At 38.1% G+C, this 19,936-nt stretch overlaps 1 protein-coding gene across 1 annotated transcript; it reads left to right on the forward strand.

Moving 5' to 3' along the window:
- The first annotated feature begins 13,864 nt into the window (after positions 1-13,864).
- On the forward strand, positions 13,865-18,921 carry LOC104113192 (signal peptide peptidase-like). The gene is made up of 12 exons (XM_009623299.4): positions 13,865-13,995; positions 14,531-14,624; positions 15,408-15,523; positions 15,612-15,763; positions 15,881-15,966; positions 16,069-16,196; positions 16,848-16,898; positions 17,266-17,352; positions 17,453-17,522; positions 17,895-18,031; positions 18,122-18,199; positions 18,677-18,921. Exons 2-12 carry the CDS (start codon positions 14,585-14,587, stop codon positions 18,749-18,751), a joined length of 1,020 nt encoding a protein of 339 aa, XP_009621594.1. The 5' UTR covers positions 13,865-13,995; positions 14,531-14,584; the 3' UTR covers positions 18,752-18,921.
- The last annotated feature ends 1,015 nt before the right edge of the window (positions 18,922-19,936 follow it).

Below are 19,936 nucleotides of genomic sequence, written 5' to 3' on the forward strand. Positions count from 1 at the left end.
TTCTTTCATTTCAACAAAATGAATATTTTTTTTTCATGATGTAAATAAAAAAAATTCTTTCATTTTAACAAAAAAAATAATTTTTTTTCATGATATATAAAAAATATTTTCTTTTATTTCAGCAAATGATGTAGTAAAAAGTATTTTCTTTCATTTAAACAAAAAAAAAATACTTTCTTTTCATGATGTATAAAAAGTATTTTCTTTCTTTTCAACAAAATGATGTAGTAAAAAGCATTTTCTTTCATTTCAACAAAAAATAAGTACTTTCTTTTCATGATGTATAAAAATATTTTCTTTCATTTCAGCAAAATGATGTAGTAAAAAGTATTTTCTTTCATTTCAACAAAAAAAAAGTACTTTCTTTTCATGATGTATAAAAAGTATTTTCTTTTATTTCAACAAATGATGTAGTAAAAAGTATTTTCTTTCATTTCAACAAAAAAATACTTTCTTTTCATGATGTATAAAAAGTATTTTATTTCTTTTCAACAAAATGATGTAGTAAAAAGTATTTTCTTTTATTTCAATAAAAAATAAGTACTTTCTTTTCATGATGTATAAAAAATATTTTCTTTCATTTCAGCAAAATGATGTAGTAAAAAGTATTTTCTTTCATTTCAACAAAAAAAGTACTTTATTTTCATGATGTATAAAAAATATTTTCTTTCTTTCAACAAAATGATGTATTAAAAAGTATTTTCTTTCATTTCAACAAAAAAGTACTTTCTTTTCATGATGTATAAAAAGTATTTTCTTTAATTTTAACAAAATAATGCAATCAAAAGTATTTTCTTTCATTTCAACAAAAAATATATTTTTTTTTCATGATGTATAAAAAGTAATTTCTTCCATTTCAACAAAATAATGTAGTAAAAAGTATTTTCTTTCATTTCAACAAAAACGTACTTTCTTTTCTTGATGTATAAAAAGTACTTTCTTTCATTTCAACAAAATAATGCAATAAAAAGTATTTTCTTTCATTTCAACAAAAAAAGTACTTTATTTTTAAGATGTATAAAAAGTATTTTCTTTCATTTCAATAAAATGAGTACATTCTTTTCATGTTGTAGAAAGAGTACTTTTTTTAAACCAAAAAAGAGTATTTTCGTTTTAGTTATGGAGCACCAATTTCAACGTTGTTTTTGCATAAAAAAGTAAAGTACCATATTAGTTCCTTTGGGTTTGTGTGAATTTTTAAAAGAATAATTAAATTCTTGATAAAAATAAAGTCCTGAAAATATTGGGTATCTGGGGGGGGAGGGGAGGAGGGGAGAGCACAAGAAACATGAGAATTTGGGAGAATGGGGGTAAGGAGAGTAGCATAAAAAATTATTGTAATGACCTGATAGGTCATCTTATATTTTAGAACCTAATTCTGTACTTTGAAGCCTTAAATACCTTATTTTAGCCTTTTTCGATTTACGTGCGCAGTCCGGATATTTTTTCGGAAAGTTTTTATGTTAAAATCTGAGAAAATATGAAATTTTTGCCTTAAAATCTATTTGACTTGACTTCGGTCAACGTTTGGAGAAAATAGACCCGGATTCCTATTTTGATGGTCCCGGTGGGTCCGTATCGTGATTTGGGACTTGGGCGTATGTCCGGACTCGAATTCGAAAGTCCCTAGCCCGAGTTATCGCACTTTGTTGAAATTTGAAAATTGAAGGCTTAATGTTTTGAAAAGTTTGACCAATGTTTGACTTTTTGGATATCGGGTCCGTATTTTAGTTCTGGAACTCGGTATATGTCCAATACTATATTTATGACTTGTCTGTCAAATTTTGTGAGAAATGGAGTTGGTTTGACGTGATTCGGACGTCCGGTTGTGGAAATTGAAGTTTCAAAATTTTCTTGAAAATTTCATTTGATTTGGTGTTCAATTTATAGTTATAAGTGTTATTTTGGCGATTTGACCGCGCGAGCAAGTTCATATGATATTTTTAGATTTGTGTGCATATTTGGTTTAGAGTCCCGAGGGCTCAGGTGAGTTTCGGATAGGCTATGGAGTGGTTTAGACTTAGAACTCAGCTAGTGTTTTGCAATCCATTGGTAAATGATTCTAACCTATTTTCCTTCAATCTTTCATTACATTTCATAAGTTTTTAACCTAAAACTAGTGTTTTCATGGTGGAAATTGGGGGTTTGGGTAGAATTAAGAATTTTTGTAAAATGGGGATATAGACCTCGAATTGAAGTCAGATTCCAAAACAAATTACATAACCGGGCTCGGGGATGAATGGGTAAACTGGTTTTGGTCCGAATTTCGGGTTTGGACCAAGCGGGCTCCAGAGGTGACTTTTATTGACTTTTTCAATAATGACCTAAATTTAATTCTTTGTAATCGTGGGTAGTTCATAAGGCTTAATTTGAATCGTTTGGTTGGTAATTTGCTAGATTCTATTGGTTCAGAGGCTTGTTTGAAAGTCAAAGCTATGATTGAGCTTTGAGTAGACCTTTGGAGTGAGGTAAGTGTCATGGTTAACCTTGACTTGAGGGATTAGGACTCATTTGTCTATTCGCTACATGTTTAGATGTTGGGTACAACGTATATGTGAGGTGACGAGTACTTATGCGTTATTATCGGGTTAAAGCATGCGGGTGAGACTTATTCCTTGTAGTTTATTGCTTACTTTGATCTTGTTATCCATGCTTAGACTAGTTACTTACTAAATTGATCGTTCTTATCGTGTTTACGGGATTTCGTGATAATTGAGTATTTATTCCAAAGTTGAGATTGGTATTGTGGAATCATTGTTGAAATAAGGCATGTTCTTGTTGATTCTATCTCCCTGCTATTACTTGTTCATCGTTATGTGGCAAAGGAGAGTGTTAATGCACAAAGGGTGATGTCGTGCTATATTGTGAGTGTTAATGCATGAAGGGTGATACCGTGCCATATTATAAGTGTTAAATCACGAAGGGTGATGTCGTGCCATATTGTGATTGTTAATGCACGAAGGGTGATGTCGTGCCACATTGTGAGTGTTAATGCATGAAGGGTGATGTCGTGCCATGTTATGAGAGTTAATGCACAAACGGTGATGTCGTGTCGTATCTATTGATTTATGTTGTGAGGTTGAGAGTAAAAGCACAAAGGGTGATGCCGTGCAATTTTCTTCATTGTGTTTAGTTGTTTCCACTAGTTAAAAGCATGTTGAGTGTTCTGGTTATCATTTCCGTTGTATCCCTTATATTTTGTGACCCTTTAGCGTGTCCCCCTCCCAATAGTACATGTTTAGCTGTTATTGTTATTTTTTTGTACATATACTGTTATCTGCATAGGTTTATTATGTAAGTGCCTTGTCATAGCCTCGTCACTACTTTGTCGAGGTTAGGCTCGACACTTACGAGTAAATGGGGTCGGTTGTACTCATACTACGCTTTGCACTTTTTGTGTAAATTTTGGTACCGGCCCTAGCTGATCGCGAGACTCGGAATTCCAGACTTGCTTATCAGAGACTCAAGGTAGATCTGCTAGCGTCCGCAGACCTTGGAGTCCCTTTCTAGTTTCCTTATTTTACTGTTCCTTTTCATTCAGAATAGTAGTATTTCGTTTAGACTCTGTTTGTAGAAAATCTTAGAAACTCGTGAGTTGTGACTCCAGATTCGAATTGTCTCAGATATTATGGGCTTTACATTATTTTGTACTCGATTTTATTTCATTCTGGTTTAATTGACAGTATCTATTGAATTGAATGATAATTGACTTAACGGTTCTCTAATGTTGGCTTGCCTAGCAAGTGAAATGTTATGCGCCATCACGGTCTCGAATGTGGGAATTCCGGGTCATGACAAGTTGGTATCAGAGCACTAGGTTGCCTAGGTCTCACAATTCACGAGCAGGCTTAGTAGAGTCTGGAGGATCGGTACGGAGACGTCTGTACTTATATTCCAGGGACTATGAAGTTTAGGAACAAATTTCACTTCTATTCTTCTCTGTCGAGCGATTTTACTCTCTCATTGCTTATTGAACTCTTCTACTCTTGTCCTCTCGCAAATGGAGAGAACAGGTACTGCATCTTCAGCTGAGCAGCAGCCAGAGCCCCCAGTGGCAGCTACTACGAGAGGCAGAGGTTGAGGCTGTGCTAGAGGCCGAGGCAGGGGCAGAGCGAGGCCCAGAGCTCGAGCAGCAACAACAACAGTGGATCCTCAGGTAGAGTTTGACGAGGAGGTTCCAGCCTAGACTGTTCCTGTCGGACCAGCTCAGGTCCAGGAGGGGTTCATCGCCACTACAGTACTTCAGGATGCTTTGGTCCGTTTGGTGGGCCTTATGGAGAGTGTGGCCCAGGCCGGTACATTTCCCATGGCACCAGTCGTATCTCAGGCTGGAGGGGGAGCACAAACTCCTGCTACTCACACTCCGGAGCAGATGGCTCCCCAGTATCAGACTCCAGCAGCTCAGCCAGTCGGAGTAGTTCAGTCGGTTGTTGCGGCATAGGCTAGTGATGGGCCAGCTATGTCTTCTGAGGGCTTATTGAGATTGGACAAGTTCACCAAGCTCTTTCCAGTTCACTTCAGTGGTGCACCTTCTGAGGACTCACAGGATTATCTTGACTGCTGCCACGAGGTGAACATGGGTATAGTTGAGACAAATGGGGTCGATTTTGCTGTATTTTAGATGATAGGATCCGCCAAGAGGTGGTGGAGAGATTATATGTTGACCAGACCAGTTGGGTCGCCTGCTCTTACTCGGCACTAGTTCTCTCAGATATTTCTTGAGAAGTTCCTTCTTGTCACATTGAGAGAGGAGTATCGTCGGCAGTTCGAGCGTCTCTAGAAGGGGCAGTGTTTCTGTTACTCAGTATGAGACTCGTTTTGTGGATTTGGCCCGTTATGCTATTCTTCTGCTTCCTACCGAGAGAGAGAGAGGGTGAGGAGGTTTATTGAGTTACAGATGGCTAAGGAGACCAGGAGTGAGATTTCTTTTCAGACGGTTGCCAATGTTGCCAGGCGAGTCGAGATGGTTCTTACACACGGGGGAGGTCAAGGGTCTGACAATAGGCCTCGTCATTCCGGTGGGTTTAGCGGCGCCTCGTTTGGAGGCAAAGGTACTTTTGGTAGAGGCCATCCTCCTAGGCCGTTTCATTCAGCACTCCAGCCTACAGTGCACCATAAGCTCCTATTAGTGCACCTCCGCTCCAGAGTTTTCAGGGTGGTTACTCAGGTCAACAGGGTCAGTTTCAGGGTCAGCAGTCACAACAGTCGAGGTCCTGTTATACTTGTGGTGATCCGAGGCACATTGCTATATTTTGCCCTCGTGCATCAAGCAGTTCACAACATCAGGGTTCTCGTGCCATAGTCCCAGCACCGGGTGCTTCACTGCCCGCTCAGCCAGCTAGATGTAGGGGTCAGGCAGCCAGAGGTGGTGGTCAGGCCGTTAGAGGTAGAGGTCAGGCCGCTAGAGGTGGAGGCCAGCTAGCTAGGGGCTGTCTTAGAGACGTAGTTCAGAGTGGTGGGGCCCAACCCCGATGCTATGCTTTTCCAGCCAGGCTTGAGGCCGAGTCATCTGACGTTGTTATCACAAGTACTATTTTAGTTTGCAGTATAGATGCTTTAGTTCTATTTGATCCGGGTTCTACTTACTCCTACGTGTCATCCTATTTTGCTTTATATTTGGTTGTGCCTCATGATTCTTTGAGTGCTCCTGTGTATGTGTCCATACCTGTGGGAGATGCTATTGTTGTAGACCGCATTTATCATTTGTGGTGGTAACCATTGGGAATCTTGAGACTAGTTTAGATCTTTATTTCTCGATATGGTAGATTTTGATGTTATCATGGGTGCTGTCACATTATCACGCTATATTGGATTGTCACGCCAAGACGTTGACCTTAGCCTTGCCGGGGTTGCCTCGATTAGAGTGGAGAGGTACTCCTGGCCATTCTACCAGTAGGGTTATCTCTTACATGAAGGCTCGGCATATGGTCGAGAATGGGTGTCTAGCTTATTTGGCTTATGTTCGCGATTCTAGTGCAGAGGTTCCTTCCATGGATTCAGTACGAGTTGTCCGTGAGTTTCCAGAGGTGTTTCCTGCAGACCTGCCGGGATGCCACCCGACAGGGATATTGACTTCTGTATTGATTTGGCTCCGGGCACTCAGCCCATTTCTACTCCGCCATACCGTATGGCCCCGCCAGAGTTGAAAGAGTTGAAGGAGCAGTTGCAAGATTTTTTTGATAAGAGCTTAGACCTAGTGTCTCGCCCTGGGGTGCGCCCGTGTTGTTTATTAAGAAGAAAGATGGATCTATGAGGATCTCCATAGATTACCGGTAATTGAACAGAGTCACTATCAAGAACAAGTATCCATTGCCGAGGATTAGTGACTTATTTGATCAGCTTCGGGGTGCCAAGGTGTTATCAAAGATCGATTTGAGGTCTGGCTACCATCAGTTGAGGATTAGGGCATTCAACATCCCTAAGAAAGCTTTTCGGACTCGGTATGGGCATTATGAGTTTTTAGTGATGTCATTTAGGCTGACAAATGCCCCAACATCATTTATGGATTTGAAGAACTGGGTGTTCAAGCCCTATCTGGATTCCTTTGTGATTGTGTTTATTGATGATAACTTGATCTACTCCCGCAGTCGAGAGGAGCATGAGCAGCATCTTCGGATTGTACTTCAGACTTTGAGAGACAACTAGTTATATGCTAAGTTTTCATAATACGAGTTTTGGTTGGACTCAGTCGCCTTCTTGGGGCACGTTGTATCAGCATAGGGCATTCAGGTGGATCCTAAGAAGATTGAAGCAGTCCATAACTAGCCTAGGCCCACTTCAGCCACAGAGATCCGGAGTTTCTTGGGTTTGGCGGGCTATTACCATCGGTCTATGGATGGGTTCTCATCTATAGCAGCCCCATTGACCAGGTTGACCCAGAAGGGTGCCCCGTTCAGATGGTCAGACGACTGTCAGGCGAGCTTTCAGAAGCTCAAGACTGCCTTGACTACGGCGCCAGTGTTGGTGTCGCCCACATGTTCAGGATCTTATATGGTATATTATGATGCATCTTATATTGGACTTGGTACGGTATTGATGCAGGATGGCAGGGTGATTACATATGCATCGCGATAGTTGAAGGTTCACGAGAAGCATTACCATGTTCATGACTTAGAGCTGGCAGCCATTGTTCATGTACTGAAGATTTGGAGGCACTATCTTTACGGCGTGTCGTGTGAGGTATTCACGGATCATCGAAGCTTGCAGTATTTGTTCAAACAAAAGGAACTCAATTTGAGGCAGATGAGGTGGTTGGAGCTATTGGAGGACTATGATATCACCATCTTGTATCATCCCGGGAAGGCCAATGTGGTGGCCGATGCCTTGATAGAAAGTCAGTGAGTATGGGCAGCCTTGCGTACATTCTAGTCGGTGAGAGACCGCTTGCATTAGATGTTCAGGCCTTGGCCAATCAGTTCGTGAGATTGGATATTTCTGAGCCCAATCGTGTTCTAGCTTGTACAGTAGCTCGGTATTCCTTGTTTGAGCGCATCAGGGAATGGCAGTATGATGACCCTCATTTGCTTGTCCTTAGGGACACAGTGGGGCACGGTGATGCCAAGCAGGTTACGGTAGGAAATTATGGAGTTTTGAGGATGCAGGGTCGTGTTTGTGTGCCTAATGTGGATGGACTTCGTGAGTTGATTATTGAGGAGGCTCACAGTTCCCGGTATTCTATTCATCCGGGTGCCGCCAAGATGTATCAGGACCTACGGTAGTATTATTGATGGAGGAGGATGAAGAAAGATATAGTTGCGTATGTAGCTCGGTGTCTAAATTGTCAGGAGGTAAAGTATGAGCATCAGAGACCGGGTGGTTTTCTTCAGAAGATAGAGATTCCGGAGTGTAAGTGGGAGCGTATCACTATGGATTTCGTTGTTAGACTCCCACAGACTCAGAAGAAGTTCGATACAGTTTGGGTCATTGTGGATAGGCTGACCAAGTAAGCGCACTTCATTCATGTGGCAGTTACCTATTCTTCAGAGCAGTTGGCAGAGATTTACATCCGCGAGATAGTCCGTCTTCACGGTGTGCCCATGTCTATCATTTCTGATAGAGGTACGCAGTTCACCTCACACTTTTGGAGAGCAGTACAACGTGAGTTTGGCATGCGGGTTGGGTTGAGCATAGCGTTTCATCCTCAGACAGACAGGTAGTCCCAGCGCACTATTCATATATTGGAGGATATGCTCTGCGCTTGTGTTATAGACTTCAGAGGTTCTTGGGATCAATTCTTGCCGCTCGCGGAGTTTGCCTACAATAACAGCTACCAGTCGAGCATTCAGATGGCTCCCTATGAGGCATTATATGGTAGGCGGTGCCGATCACCAGTTGGATGGTTCGAGCCGGGGGAGGCTCGGTTGTTAGGTACAGATTTAGTACAGGATGCCTTGGATAAGGTCAAGATTATTCAGGATCGACTTCGCACAGCTCAGTCCAGACAGAAGTGTTGTGTCGATCGTAGGGTTAGTGATGTTGTATTCATGGTCGGAGAGGGAGTGTTGCTCCGGGTATTACCCATGAAGGGTGTGATGAGGTTCGGAAAGAAGGACAAGTTAAGTCCTAGGTATATCGGGCCTTTTGCGATTCTTGAGAGAATGAGAGAGGTGGCTTACATGCTTGCGTTGCCACCGAATTTATCAGCAGTTCATCCGGTGTTCCATGTGTCCATGCTCTGGAAGTATCACGGCGATCCGTCCCATGTGTTAGATTTAAGCTTTGTCCAGTTGGACAAGGATTTGACTTACGAGGAGGAGCCGATGGCTATTCTAGCCCGGCAGGTTTGTCAGTTGAGGTCGAAGAGTTATCCTTCAGTCTGAGTGTAGTGGAGAGGTCAGTCCATCGAGGTAGCTACTTGGGAGTCCGAGTCGGACATGTGGAGTAGATATCCCCACCTTTTCACCATCCCAGGTACTTTTCTATGCGCGTTCGAGGATGAACGGTTGTTTTAGAGGTGGAGAATGTGATGACTCGATACGTCATCTTATATTTTAGAACCTAATTCTACGCTTTGAAGCCTTAAATAACTCATTTTAGCATTCCTCGATTTATGTGCACAGTCCGAGTGTTTTTCCGGAAAGCTTTTATGTTAAAAACTGAGAAAATATGAAATTTTTGCCTTAAAATCCATTTGAGTTGACTTCGATCAATGTTTTGAGCAAACAAACCCGAATTCATTTTTTGACAGTCTCGGTGGGTCCGTATCGTGATTTGGGACTTAGGGTATGCCCGGAATCGAATTCGGAAGTCCCTAGCCCGAGTTATCGCACTTTGTTGAAATTTAAAAGTTAAAGGCTTAATGATTTTGAAATGTTTGACCAATGTTTGACTTTTTGGATATCGGGTTCGTATTTTAGTTTCGGAACCCGGTATAGGTCCAATACTATATTTATAACTTGTCTGTCAAATTTGGTGAGAAACGGAGTTGGTTTGACGTGATTCGGACGTCCGGATGTGGAAATAGAAGTTTCAAAGTTTTCTTGAAAATTTCATTTGATTTGGTATTCAATTCGTAGTTCTAGGTGTTATTTTGGCGATTTGATCACGAGTAAGTTCGTATGATATTTTTAGACTTGTGTGCATATTTGGTTTAGAGTCCTGAGGGCTCGGGTGAATTTCGGATAGGCTACAGAGTGGTTTAGACTTAGAACTCAGCTGGTGTTTTGCAATTTCTGGTACTGGTCTCTAATCTCGCAATTGCGAGATCAGTGTTCGCATTTGCGAACATCCCAAATCATGGCAGGCTTGCATTTGCGAAGAGTACCTGGGTCAGCAAGAATTCGCATTTGCGAACAGGAGGTCGCAATTGCGGGGAAGCCAGACTTCGCATTTGCGAACATTTCATCGCAAATGGGATAACAGCAAAGGTGCGCAGACTTCGCATTTGCGAGGTGTTCTTCGAATTTGTGGGGATTCGCAATTGCGAACCCCTGGTCGCAAACACGACATCTGCAATTGAACAAATAGGAGTTAGACGGGATTTTTGTTCATTCTTCAAATTTTCAAAACTAGAAAACCCTAGAGGCGATTTTTCAAAGAAATCCTCTTCCCCAATCCATTGGTAGGTGATTCTAACCTATTTTCCTTCAATCTTTCATTACATTTCATAAGTTTTTAATCTAAAATCTAGTATTTTCATGGTGAAAATTGGGGGTTTGGGTAGAATTAGAGATTTTTGTAAAATGGGGATTTGACCTCGAATTGCTGTCGGATTCTAAAATAAATTACATAACCGGGATCGGGAGTGAATGGGTAAACGGGTTTTGGTCCGAATTTCGGGTTTGGACCAAGCGAGCCTGGGAGTTGACTTTTTCAATAATGAACTAAATTGAATTCTTTGCAATCGTGGATAGTTCCTAAGGCTTAATTTGAATCGTTTGGTTGGTAATTTGCTAGTTTCTATTGGTTCAGAGGCTTGTTTGAAAGTCAAAGCTATGATTGAGCTTTGAGTGGACCTTTGGAGCGAGGTAAGTGTCGTAGTTAACCTTGACTTGAGGGATTATAACTCATTTGTCTATTCGCTACATGTTTAGATGTTGGGTACAATGTATATGTGAGGTGACGAGTACTTATGCGTTGTTGTCGGGTTAAAGCATACGGGTGAGACTTATTCCTTGTAGTTTATTGCTTACTTTGATCTTGTTATCCATACTTAGACTAGTTACTTACTAAATTGATCATTCTTATCGTGTTTACGAGCTTTCGTGATAATTGAGTATTTATTTCAAAGTTGAGATTGGTATTGTGGAATCATTGTTAAAATAAGGCATGTTCTTGTTGATTCTATCTCCTTGCTATTACTTGTTCATCGTTATGTGGTAAGGGAGAGTGTTAATACACGAAGGGTGATGTCGTGCCATATTGTGAGTGTTAATGCATGAAGGGTGATGCCGTGTCATATTATGAGTGTTAAAGCACGAAGGGTGATGCCGTGCCATATTGTGATTGTTAATGCACGAAGGGTGATGTCGTACCACATTGTGAGTGTTAATGCACGAAGGGTGATGCCATGCCATGTTATGAGAGTTAATGCACAAAGGGTGATGTCGTGTCGTATCTATTGATTTATGTTGTGAGGTTGAGAGTAAAAGCACGAAGGGTGATGCCATGCAATTTTCTTCATTGTGTTTAGTTGTTTCCACTAGTTAAAAGCATGTTGAGTGTTCTGGTTATCATTTCCGTTGTATCCCTTATATTTTGTGCCCCTTTAGCATGTCCCTCTCTCAATAGTACATGTTTAGCTGTTATTGTTGTTTTCTTGTACATATACTGTTATCTGCACATGTTTATTATGTGAGTATCTTGTCATAGTCTCGTCACTACTTCGTCGAGGTTAAGCTCGACACATACGAGTACATGGGGTCGGATGTACTCATACTACACTCTGCACTTGTTGTGCAGATTTTGGTACCGACCCTAACTGATCGCGAGACTCGGCAGTCCGGACTTGCTTATCGGAGACGCAAGGTAGATCTGCTGGCATTCGCAGACCTTGGAGTCCCTTTCTAGTTTCCTTATGTTACTGTTCCTTTTCATTCAGAACAGTTGTATTTCGTTCAGACTCTATTTGTAGAAAATCTTAGAAACTCGTGAGTTGTGACTCCAGATCTGAATTGTATCAGATATTATGGGCTTTATGTTATTTCGCACTCGATTTTATTTCATTATGATTTAATTGACTGTATCTATTGAATTGAATAATAATTGACTTAACGGTTCTTTAATGTTGGCTTGCCTAGCAAGTGAAATATTAGGTGCCATCACGGTCCCGAAGGTGGGAATTCCGGTTCGTGACAATTATTTTCTAAAAAATATTTTCTACTCTCTAACCAAATACCAGAAAATATTTTCCGGAAAATTTTTTTCACTTACCAACCAAACAAGAGAAAATAAGTGATAAAACCACTAATTTTCAAGAAAAACATTTTCCTTCGTACCAAACACATCCTAAGTCAGCAGTTAATAGTTTACAATTCAAAGGCATTCCATAGTCTAAATCATACATGCTTCCAAGTCATTCTAACTATGAGCCCATGTATCTGATTCAACTGTATCGACCATGCGGGGACTAATTTGAATTCAACTATAAGACTCAAGACCTCGGCTTAAGAACGAAGAACTCCTTTCATCTCACTACAAATTTTGGTGGTTAATATCTTTTTATCTAATACTCCTCTGCTTGACTATGTTGTCGGAGTTAGTCAAATTAAAATATGAAGTACTACTATATAACTTAACTAAGTTCTTTGCATTAGCCCATTAATTAGGTAGACTGTATACCCTTTAACTTTGTTTTGATGCAGCATCGCATGTGTAGGCCATTCTTATTTATAGGATCTCAGCATGATAATATATACATACTTTTTTAAAACAATAATGCTCGAGCTAAATTGCGGTTATCTTGATTCTTGATTATTTGACAAGATTGTTAAAACTTTCTAATAAGAAATTATCTAATGTTTTTTCCCTCTACTATGATTAAAACTCCTAATTTTCCATAATTTTCATACTATATTATATACCATTAAGTCACAACCTAGAATGTTAGGTGATGATTTAAACATAGACCGCCAAAATCTTCAAAAAAAATTGATAGATATAGTTTAACATCGATCCTTGCAAGTTTCAAGAAAATCTTCAATTATTTTATACTTTGATATTTTCCATCTTACTATGCAGGATTGTAAATTAATATGCCCATCCACTGCACGTATCTGATTTTATTCTTTTAGCTAGAGTACACTATTAATATTAATTTTCACTACACTTAGTGAAAACATATGCTTAGTTCAAACAAACACGAGTTTATACTAGCACATGTAAGGCAAAAAACAAAATTAAAAATTAAAAAAAAACCAAAGGGAAAAGAGAAATAATTAATTTACTTTTTAACAAAAAACGACATCAAATTAGTTTGATTTACGATTAAAGGCCAAGGGATCATCTTTTTCTTTGTTTTATGAAGTATTGAATTGTTGTTATGCATGATGATATTCGGTGAGTATTAGAGCTGACTTGCTTTGACTTGGATAATGTATACAGAAACAACATGAATTTTTAATAACATTAGGAAAAATAATGATGTACACGTACTCAATACCATTTTGATTTTGGCTTCAATTTTTCTGAATTTTAAGAAAATAAAAAGGTAAAAAAAATTAATAAAATATATAGAAAGAGGGGAATATAATTAGCATGTCTATATAGAGTTTTAACATGACGTTGAAAATACAATAAATATTTACAAATAATTATCAAGATTGTGGTAAAATAATTTTAATTTTTTCATCTTTAATTGAGAGTTTCGATTTAACTTATACAAATAATTATCAGAGATGATTAAAATATTTTATTTGAACAAGCTCAAACAATAAGGAATTTTTGGGTCATGTCAAGAGCAATGCTAGAAGAGAAAAATTCCTTTTTGTTTAACCATTCATGTATGTGAGTTAATTTAAATTTCCATGGTATAAAAGCATTTTCAATCATATTTTTTTATTCTCAAAGTGATCCGAATTGTTTAAAAGTGATGGAACACATACACCACGTAAGAAAAAAAAAAATTACAAATATGACATTTCACACTTTCATCTTATTTAATACGGCTCCGTAATAGTAAAAACTTATTTTCAACAAATGTTTATCCAAATCAATTAAATACTTATTTATGGTTAAATGGTATGTATTTTTACTTTTATTTATTGGCTCTTTCCATTAATTATTTAATTAGGTATGGCAAATGTTTACGTTAATAACTACAATGAGGATATTGTGGGAAGTTGACGTGGCAATATTTCATTGGTTTGAACACCCTACACTGACGTGTCTCTTGTAATAACGGAAAGCCTAAAACCCTATTTTATTAGCAAAGAAAAGAAATAAATAAAATTTTACAAAACAAAATCCCAAATAAAAAACCTCCCCCGATCCGTGTGCTTGAAGATCAGCTGAAAGAGAGGGAGAGAGGGAAACAAATCAGTTTTTTTTCCTTGCAAGGTAAAAAGATGAATATATTTGCATAAAGATTTGTTTTTTAATTGATCTCTTGAAATATTTATAGAAATTATATTTTCACTTGATTGGTTTTACTGTTCTTCTTTTGTTGAAATTTAAACTTTTTGGGAATGGGTTTATATTAATATGATTGAATCTGATGTTTTGAATTTTTATTTTAGGTTTGTGAGGTTTTGTAGTTTAAGAGCAAAATTTAGGCATTTTGGCCAATTGGGGTTATCCTGAAATAATGTTTTAATTTTTAATTTTGTGATTTAATTGGGTTGTGTATTCTGAATCTTATTGCATTAAAAAGTGATTCTTTTTGCTAAAATTGTGATCTTTTTAGCATGTGAATCTTGAATATATTACTTTTCTGCTGTTTTGGTGACACTTATTTATGTTGTGTGTTTGATCCTTTGTTCTGTTACTTCTGTTTATGTAAGCAATTTTTAGTATGATTCAGTTGCACCCTTTTGCACATTTTTGTTGTTGTAAACTTTGACATTGGTTGCTCATGTTGTTGGTTTTCTTATAGCTTCCACTTGTTGGGGGAGTCGTAAACGGAGTGGACTTTTAATAGCCTTTGAGAATGAAGAATATCGAGCGTCTCGCAAATGTTGCTTTATTAGGTATGGTTTCTTTTGATTTTGATTCATACATTATATCTTTTGATGATAGCTGAATTGCATAGTATACTTGTTTGATTTGTGCTTGTGAAGTTCAGAAAGTAAAGTAAATCCTGTTTGATTTATAGCTTCGTTTTTTGCCCCTTAGTTTGTGTTGGTTACTCATTCAGATCATTTTTCCGCTAGATAGATTGCTAAAGCTTTTGATGCTAATTCTTTGTTGTTAATTGGAAGGAGGCTACCCTTCCAGGGTAGGGGTAAGACTACGTACATCTTATCCTCCCCAGACCCCACTCGTGGGAATTCACTGGGTTTATTGTTGTTGTTGTTGTTAATTGGAAGGACTCAATGTAGGGAAAGGTGCTAATTATTGTGTAGTTGGAATTTGAGGTGTGGTTGATGGTTACCCTAAATATATCTATCCAGCATGTTGGAGTAGATTCTATAGCGGTTGGAATGAATATTCAAATCCCCTTGGGCAGTCACATTACTACTGTTACCCGCTTTCCTTTATGTCACAGTAGGTTCCACTTCCACAGTTCCAGTTCAATCGGTAGACAAAGATGGTCATGTGGGTTCTTTATATCAGTTTTAGCATTTTCTTAGATGTTGGATGTTTGTTTCATCATATTGCCTTTTTGAGGACATTTCACTACGTAATAGCAGCTATGCCGTTCTTGGAAATTTACAATGTACGATTATTTGGTCATGGCAATTTCACATCACTTTCCAAATTTTATGTTGACGCAATTACCTTGAAACTCTTGCTTTTTTGGTGGATTTCAGGTTTGAGTCTGGCACCACTGGTGGTGAATGTGGATCCAAATGTAAATGTCATAGTAACAGCTTGCCTTACTGTCTTTGTGGGATGCTACCGTTCTGTCAAGCCTACTCCACCTTCAGTATATCTTCTGTACTCCAAGTTGCAGCTTCCCTTTTTCTTAGATCTGTTTTGATGTCACTTAAACATATTCTACTGCTGTTTTCCAGGAAACAATGTCTAATGAACACGCAATGAGGTTCCCCTTGGTTGGAAGTGCAATGCTCTTGTCATTGTTCTTGCTTTTTAAGTTCCTGTCAAAAGACCTGGTTAATGCCGTATTGACATGCTACTTCTTCGTTCTTGGCATTGCTGCACTTTCGTATGTTCTCTCCGTATGGATCATTCTGTGATGCTTAATATTTTCTATAACAAGTTCTTGAATAGTAGTTTTTCTGTGGGTGTATTGGATGTCATCTCTTTCTTTGTGTCTTTGCAGGGCGACATTGTTACCTGCTATCAGACGATTCTTGCCCAAAAAGTGGAATGATGATCTCATAATATGGCACTTCCCATATTTCCGCTGTAGGCACCACCTTTCTTGTCTCTTTTGAAATGCCAATTGATCCTTTAGAATCCTTGGGCATACAGATCTCATCTTAGTTATTTTGTTTCGTCTTTTTTCAGCTTTGGAGATTGAGTTCACAAGGTCTCAGATTGTTGCCGCAATTCCTGGAACCATCTTCTGTGTTTGGTATGCTAAACAGAAGCATTGGCTAGCTAACAACGTTTTGGGCCTTGCCTTTTGCATTCAGGTTTGTCGGCATATCCATCCAAGTTACATTCTCATTCTTCAGGATATCTCAAAATGAAAAGTTGTGTAAAATAGTATTATTAGTACAATGGTAATATACAATTTTGGATATTTCAAAGTGAAAAGAGTATCATATAAATTGGGATAGAGGAAGTACTAAGACACTTGAATGAAGAGATCATATTTCATCACTAAAAAAGTTGCACTTATCTGTCCATACATGTTCTCGTAACCAAGCATGGTTGCTCTTTAATACCAGATGCAAAGGCTACCCGCCTTTATATCTAGCATTTAAATCCACGATAGCACTTGATGGCTTCCTCTTTAATTTGTTTGATAACTAGAATTCTCCCAGGAGTTGGCCTACATTTATTAAACTATGGGAGTATAATAGGCCTCCTCTATCATGCTCCCACTAATATAGCGGCTCCTTGTTAGTGATAGGGTTCTAACTCATGACGTGGACCCATATTCTGACATTGCGTCATTACATTGAACCGGAGCCCCAGGGGCTTACTATTTGTGATTTTCTATTTATATATACATTGAGTTAATGGAGATTTTTGCAAGGGAGAAAAGGTTTGATCCTCTCTTATGTCATGTCTACATCAATGATTGATATTGATTTTCCCATTGCGATTTTGATTTTCAGGGTATTGAAATGCTTTCACTTGGATCATTTAAGACTGGCGCCATACTATTGGTAAGAAAGAAAATTTGTTTTCTAATTTCTATCTGTAATTATACATGGCTGACAGCTGTATTCTGTTTATGTGTTTCGCCTTAAACTACATATTGCTTGTCTTTTTGAATTTGATGCTAACCACATATCTCTTTATTCAAGCGGGAAGAGAATTTCATGAAATGAGCTATTAATGATTGTTATTGTTGAGCTATTAATGATTTTACATACAAAAATACATAACATTTGCATGGATTATCCCTAATTGCAGAGTTTTTAGACATTTTTGAGGTATTCTTTTATGTTGGCATTTTTGCTTGTTTATGCAACTATTTATATCCATTAACTTGTAGCTGATGTTGAATGCACATGGTTTTCGAGAATGCAGGCAGGACTTTTTGTGTATGACATCTTCTGGGTCTTTTTTACCCCAGTGATGGTCAGTGTTGCCAAATCTTTTGATGCTCCTATCAAGGTGTGCATACTGATTTTCTCATATAGCTATTTCTTTTGAATTTTCATTTCATGCCTTTATTAGTTACAGAGTCCTGATTATAACTTCGCTTTCTCTGCAGCTTTTGTTCCCCACAGCAGATGCTAAACGCCCCTTCTCAATGTTGGGTCTTGGAGACATAGTTATCCCCGGTATAACCTCCATTTGCGTGAAAACTCCATTCACTTTATGTGGTTAGAACAGAGAGGTTTAGCATTTTGCCTAGCGGAGGGATCCTCCACCTCAAACCATGTGGTTTGGGGTTTGAGGCAGTAGGGAAACGGTGGGAAAAGCCACTGTTGGTCCCTGGAGGGGAAAAAATGGGGGTGGGTGGGGGGATGAGGTTTACCATATTAAAAATGAAAAGCTTACTTTTTGTGAGTAGCTACTTGAATGTATTTTTCTGTTTCTTACACATGCTTATTATTAGCTTTTGCCATGATGCTGTATTTGTTTTCATTTTTCAACTTGTTTTTTGCTTGAATAGATACACTTGGTAACATTTGATCACTTCAATCATGCAGGTATTTTTGTTGCATTGGCCCTCCGCTTTGACGTTTCCAGAGGGAAGGGGCCCCAATACTTTAAGAGTGCATTTTTAGGATACACATTTGGTTTGGCTCTTACCATATTTGTTATGAACTGGTTTCAAGCTGCACAGGTTGGTGAATCAAAATAAAGCTTTTACACTTTATTTCTCTTGCTAGAATTGCAGCGCCCTTATGTTTGACTTGGCCTTTGTTTTTTCCAGCCTGCTCTGCTATATATTGTTCCAGCAGTGATTGGATTCTTAGCCGTACACTGCATATGGAACGGGGACGTGAAGCCTGTACGTTTTTTCTTTTGACAATCTGTTTCAACTTCATCCACTTGCTAACTTTACTGTTTATGTTCTTTATATGCTGTTTACTACCATTTTAGCTACACACTATTTGTAGATTATATTTTCTAGGAGTTAATAGATATGAGAAAATGCATCTTATGGTTTACCTTTAATTCATCCAAAGAAAACATGCATGTCATGATTTGTTTGGAAACTATGGACAATAAGTTAAAGGTAGGGAAGGGAAGTTTTCTCGTTTTTTCGAGTTGGAAGCAAAAAAGGACGATCAAGAACTTCTTTTTCGCCTAACCTTTGATAGAGAGAGTACAAACCCAAACCTTCATTGCCTTTTCTAGTTTATACGGATACAGAGTTAACGAAATTTTCGTTTATGGAAGTAAGATTGGGGTCTATTCTCAAGTCGTAGAAAATTACATTTTCGTTTTGATGCTGAGTTTGTATTCTTGATTTTCTGTTGAGCAGTTGTTGGAGTTCGACGAGGGAAAGACGAAAGGCGCTGAAGAAGCCGATGCCAAAGAAAGCAAGAAGGTAGAATGAGGCTAAATAGACTCTTGACAGTTAGAACATGAAAGCAGAGATTGTTGTTTTAGCAACAAAGTTTGTTGTACTAGATTTTTTTAGACTGACCATCAAATAGTACTGGCCTTTTATGTTACACCTCAAGTTTATATTTTCAAATGTCATATTTTACTCCCTTTTTTTTGGAATTTTTTATTTATTTATAGTTTTTTCTCATTGCTTTGCAATTAGTAAAAATCTTTCAAATGCTCTAGAGATAGATTACTTGTTTTACTGACCAGCCTCTGGTGAGAGGGATGAGATTCTTCTCCCATCTCTTCTCGAGAAACAAGTGGGCTATTTCTTTGCAAAAATGTGCTCAATTTCATTTGTGGCAATTCCGTGAAGATCTTTTCGTTAGTTGGGGGAAGAATCCGGCCGAATCGAATTTTTTGAGAAACATATATCTCTTAATCAGAAATTTAGAGTTCGAGTCCTTAAAAGAGAAACTACTAGCACGGAGCACCCCCTTCATATATACCTCACAAAAATAGACAAGTCTAATGAATCCTAGTGCAAGAGGAACTACTTTGAGCTTTTCCAAATACTTATTTTTCCTAATAATTGCTACATTATATAATGTTTTATATTTGTTAGAAAAAAAGCTGCTCATCAATTTTAAACTGAAAATCGCCATTTTCATATATATCTACTTTTGGGGCGATGTTGAAGTCATACCTGCATTGTATAAAATTTTGCAAAGTCTATCAACTCGGATCTAAAGTAGTTCAATCTCTTTAATGCAACTTCAGAAATCAAATATGAAGTTATTCTATTTTTCAAATGCAACTTTAGAAATTCGAATCTGAAGCAGTTCGATCTTTTCAATGCAACTTCAGAAAATTCAAAATCTCTAGCAATTTAATCTATTGAATGCAACTTTAGATTTCGAATCTTAAGTTCTGAAACATAAAGTTGTTCTTCGAATTTTTACAATCCAATACACGATTCAATGTCTAAATCCATTCCAATGAGCTCAAATTCGAAACATAACTTTAAATATCATAATGAACAAATCTCAGTCATCAAATTGTCAAAACAACAACATATTTAATAAACTCATTTGCAACTAAGAAGAAGAAGAAGAAGAAGAAACTCTAAGTACAAAGAAGAAGAGAAAAGCGTATGTATCTGAAGTTATCCAAAAATTGAGTATCAGTTAAA

The sequence above is a fragment of the Nicotiana tomentosiformis genome, chromosome 11 (assembly GCF_000390325.3).
Source record: "Nicotiana tomentosiformis chromosome 11, ASM39032v3, whole genome shotgun sequence".
Taxonomy (NCBI): domain Eukaryota; kingdom Viridiplantae; phylum Streptophyta; class Magnoliopsida; order Solanales; family Solanaceae; genus Nicotiana; species Nicotiana tomentosiformis.